At 45.5% G+C, this 2,822-nt stretch overlaps 1 protein-coding gene across 2 annotated transcripts in view; it reads left to right on the top strand.

Annotated features, from left to right (window-relative positions):
* The window catches only part of map4k2 (mitogen-activated protein kinase kinase kinase kinase 2), a 27,854-nt gene extending 25,345 nt beyond the window's left edge, over positions 1-2,509 (top strand). For both annotated transcript variants that reach the window (XM_012830807.3, XM_031584494.2), the window contains 5 exons: positions 250-318; positions 714-800; positions 1,422-1,492; positions 1,738-1,793; positions 1,993-2,509. In XM_012830807.3, coding sequence (XP_012686261.1) covers positions 250-318; positions 714-800; positions 1,422-1,492; positions 1,738-1,793; positions 1,993-2,080 — 371 coding nt within the window. In that variant the 3' untranslated portion in view covers positions 2,081-2,509. The remainder of the gene's footprint in view (positions 1-249; positions 319-713; positions 801-1,421; positions 1,493-1,737; positions 1,794-1,992) is intronic.
* Positions 2,510-2,822: the final 313 nt, after the last annotated feature.

Below are 2,822 nucleotides of genomic sequence, written 5' to 3'. Positions count from 1 at the left end.
TGTGTGTGTGTGTGTGTGTGTTTGTGTTTTTGTGTATGTACGTGGGTGGGTGTGTTGTTGTGTGTATGTGTGTGTACGTGGGTGTGTGTGTTAGCTAGTTTATGAATTCACATTTCATATCATGTCAACAATTTCTTCCAGTAATGTAATGTTTAGGGTCAGGCATTTTTATGTTGTACATAAATATAAATAAATATCATATAAATAAGCTCACACTCATGTTTTTCACCTGTTGGCTCCGTCCTGCAGACTCTAAACCTGTAGATGCCGTGCAGGTGACCCAGCTGGACCGGGACACTGTTCTCATCGCCCTGGACAGTAAGTGCTCCAGTGGGATCACCTGAAATCACCTGAGATCACCTGAAATCACCTGAAATCACCTGAGATCACCCAACACAGTAGCACCTTGCTGGGGAAGAGGGGTGGTCCTGAAACATCCTGAGAACCAACCCATAGATTTATGTCCTCTGTAGTTGACATTTGTTCTTCACGCATTCCCTCTTACTCTTTTGAGCTATTCTGTACATTTTTCTTGGTTCCCAAGAGGATATTAAATGTTAAATGATTAAAATAACGTAAAGAGTCACCATCTAGAGAAGTCAGTCACAGATGTGACACTGGGGAGGCTGAAGGTCAGACCGAGGCCTGGCCTGTTTGAGAGTCACGTGTTAGCAAACATCAGTAATTTAGCTTGTGTTTTTTCCTCTCTGTAGAGACGGTGAGGATTGTGAACCTGCAGGGCTGCCCAAGTAAAGAGTTCACCTCTCTACTGGACTTCAGTTTCCCCATCCAGACTCTGGGTAAGGCTGCAGTTACACTCGGTTGCGGACGCACGCACACACACACACACGCACGCACGCACGCACACACACACACACACACACGGACAGCTGTGCACACCATGGACGCGTAGTTGTTCTTGTTATAGTTTCTAGAGTCTGCTTGGAGTCCATTTTCTAGGGGGACATTGTACGTTCTACGCTTAACATGAAAAGGCCCAATGTGGCGTAATGTTCCACACTGGCGATCAATGTTTTGCTTTTTTGATAAGAGATGGTGCTTATCACAATGGAACGTCAGACAATGATCACTGTACACTATTCTGGAACATTAAAACTCGTTCCGATCGACATGGTGCTCAAGACTTTAAGACTCTGTATTAAGCCACCGGCATACATCAGAGTAGTAGGCCTCTCTTAGGATTGGAGTGACTGAAGGTTCCCTTTAGGAGCGCTGGTATAATATTGAAATAATCATGATAATGTTTATAATTACATATTGACATTGTGCATTGACTGTTAAAATGAGCTTAAATTGCTGTTGTGCCTGTCTGATTTGGAAACGGTGATGGATAAGATGAACCCAGACACTTTGGGACCTTTTCTTCTTTAACTTCTAAGTGCGGTCATTGTCTCTGACAGTATGTTTACAAGACAGCATTCTGGCATTCTGGAAACATGGGCTTCAAGGGAGGAGTCTGCAAACCAACGAGGTAAGCTTTACACAAAAAGAAGAGGAAGATGTGTTCATTCACGTACTCAGACACATAGTCAATCCATCCATAGTGTTTGATACCAATGCATGTTATGAAAGGAGCTGATATTTGTAGGTGTTACTGTGAGTCGTCTCAGGACATCATTCAAACCACCGCACCCTCTTACTCTCTTTTGTGAATACTGCTTTTTACCTTATGTCCCCATAAGGGCAGTAAAACAGTATCTGTGTATGCATTAACAGGTCACACAGGAGATTACTGACGAGAGCCGTGTCTTTCACGTTCTGGGGACAAGCAGGTAATGTAATAAGCATCGTCTTTTTGTGTGTGTGTGTGTGTGTGTGTGTGTGTGTGTGTGTGTGTGTGTGTGTGTCTGTCGCTCATGACTCGTCATATCAAAGATACATCTACAGATCAGGGACCAAAAAACTGTCTCTGTGCTTGTAGGGACATCGTGCTCCAGAAAATTCCCACTGACTGTGTCTCTGTGTTTGTAGGGACATCGTGCTCCAGAGCATTCCCACTGAGGACCCCTCCGCAGCCGGTAACCTGTATATCCTGGCCGGGCACGAGAGCAGCTACTGATCTGAGGAGAGAAGAGAAGAGAAGAGAAGAGAAAAGAGGAAAAGAGAGAAGAGCAAAGAAGCAAATAGAGGTGGGGAGAGGGAAAACAAAGCGGAGAGAGAGAAGAGCAGGCGGGGGTTAAGGAAGGTCGAAGGTCATGGGTCATGGCATAAAGTGTTACGGGCATCGCCTGGACTCTAAGCCTTGGAGGAGAGGAGGAAGCAGCATCAGCATCACGCACCATCTATCGCCTCTTCTCTCAGCCTCAGGCACATGGAGACTGAGGAGGGGGAAAGGATCGAGGCACAACTGACAGAGATGAGGCTGAGACCACGATGCTGGGGAAATCCTTAATCCCTAATCCTTCTGCTCGTGTGGGCGTGTGTGTGTGTGTGTGTAAAACGAGAGAGAGAGAGAGGGGGGAGAGTGTGTGTCTGTGCTTGAGAAAGAGACTGAAACCACTAACTCGTTACCCGTCTATGTGTGTGTGTGTGTGTGTGTGTGTGTGAGAGAGAGAGAGGGAGAGAGAGTGTGTGTATGCTTGAGAGAAAGAGAGACTGAAACCTCTAACTCATTATCTCTGTGTGTATGTGTTTGTGTGTGTATATGAGGAGCTCTGACTTCGTAAGCACTCTGTTGTGGTGAAGGAGTAGGCCAGGTGGAACACTGGAAAGCCCACTGAAACTGGGTACCACTTCCTGGTTTGATGCTACTAGAGAGGAGATTTATTTATCAGATGAAGATGATGATTATAAATGTTTAT

The sequence above is a fragment of the Clupea harengus genome, chromosome 18 (genome assembly GCF_900700415.2).
Source record: "Clupea harengus chromosome 18, Ch_v2.0.2, whole genome shotgun sequence".
Classification (NCBI taxonomy): domain Eukaryota; kingdom Metazoa; phylum Chordata; class Actinopteri; order Clupeiformes; family Clupeidae; genus Clupea; species Clupea harengus.
Note: the sequence above shows the minus strand (reverse complement) of the source record. Positions and strands in the feature narration are given on the sequence as shown.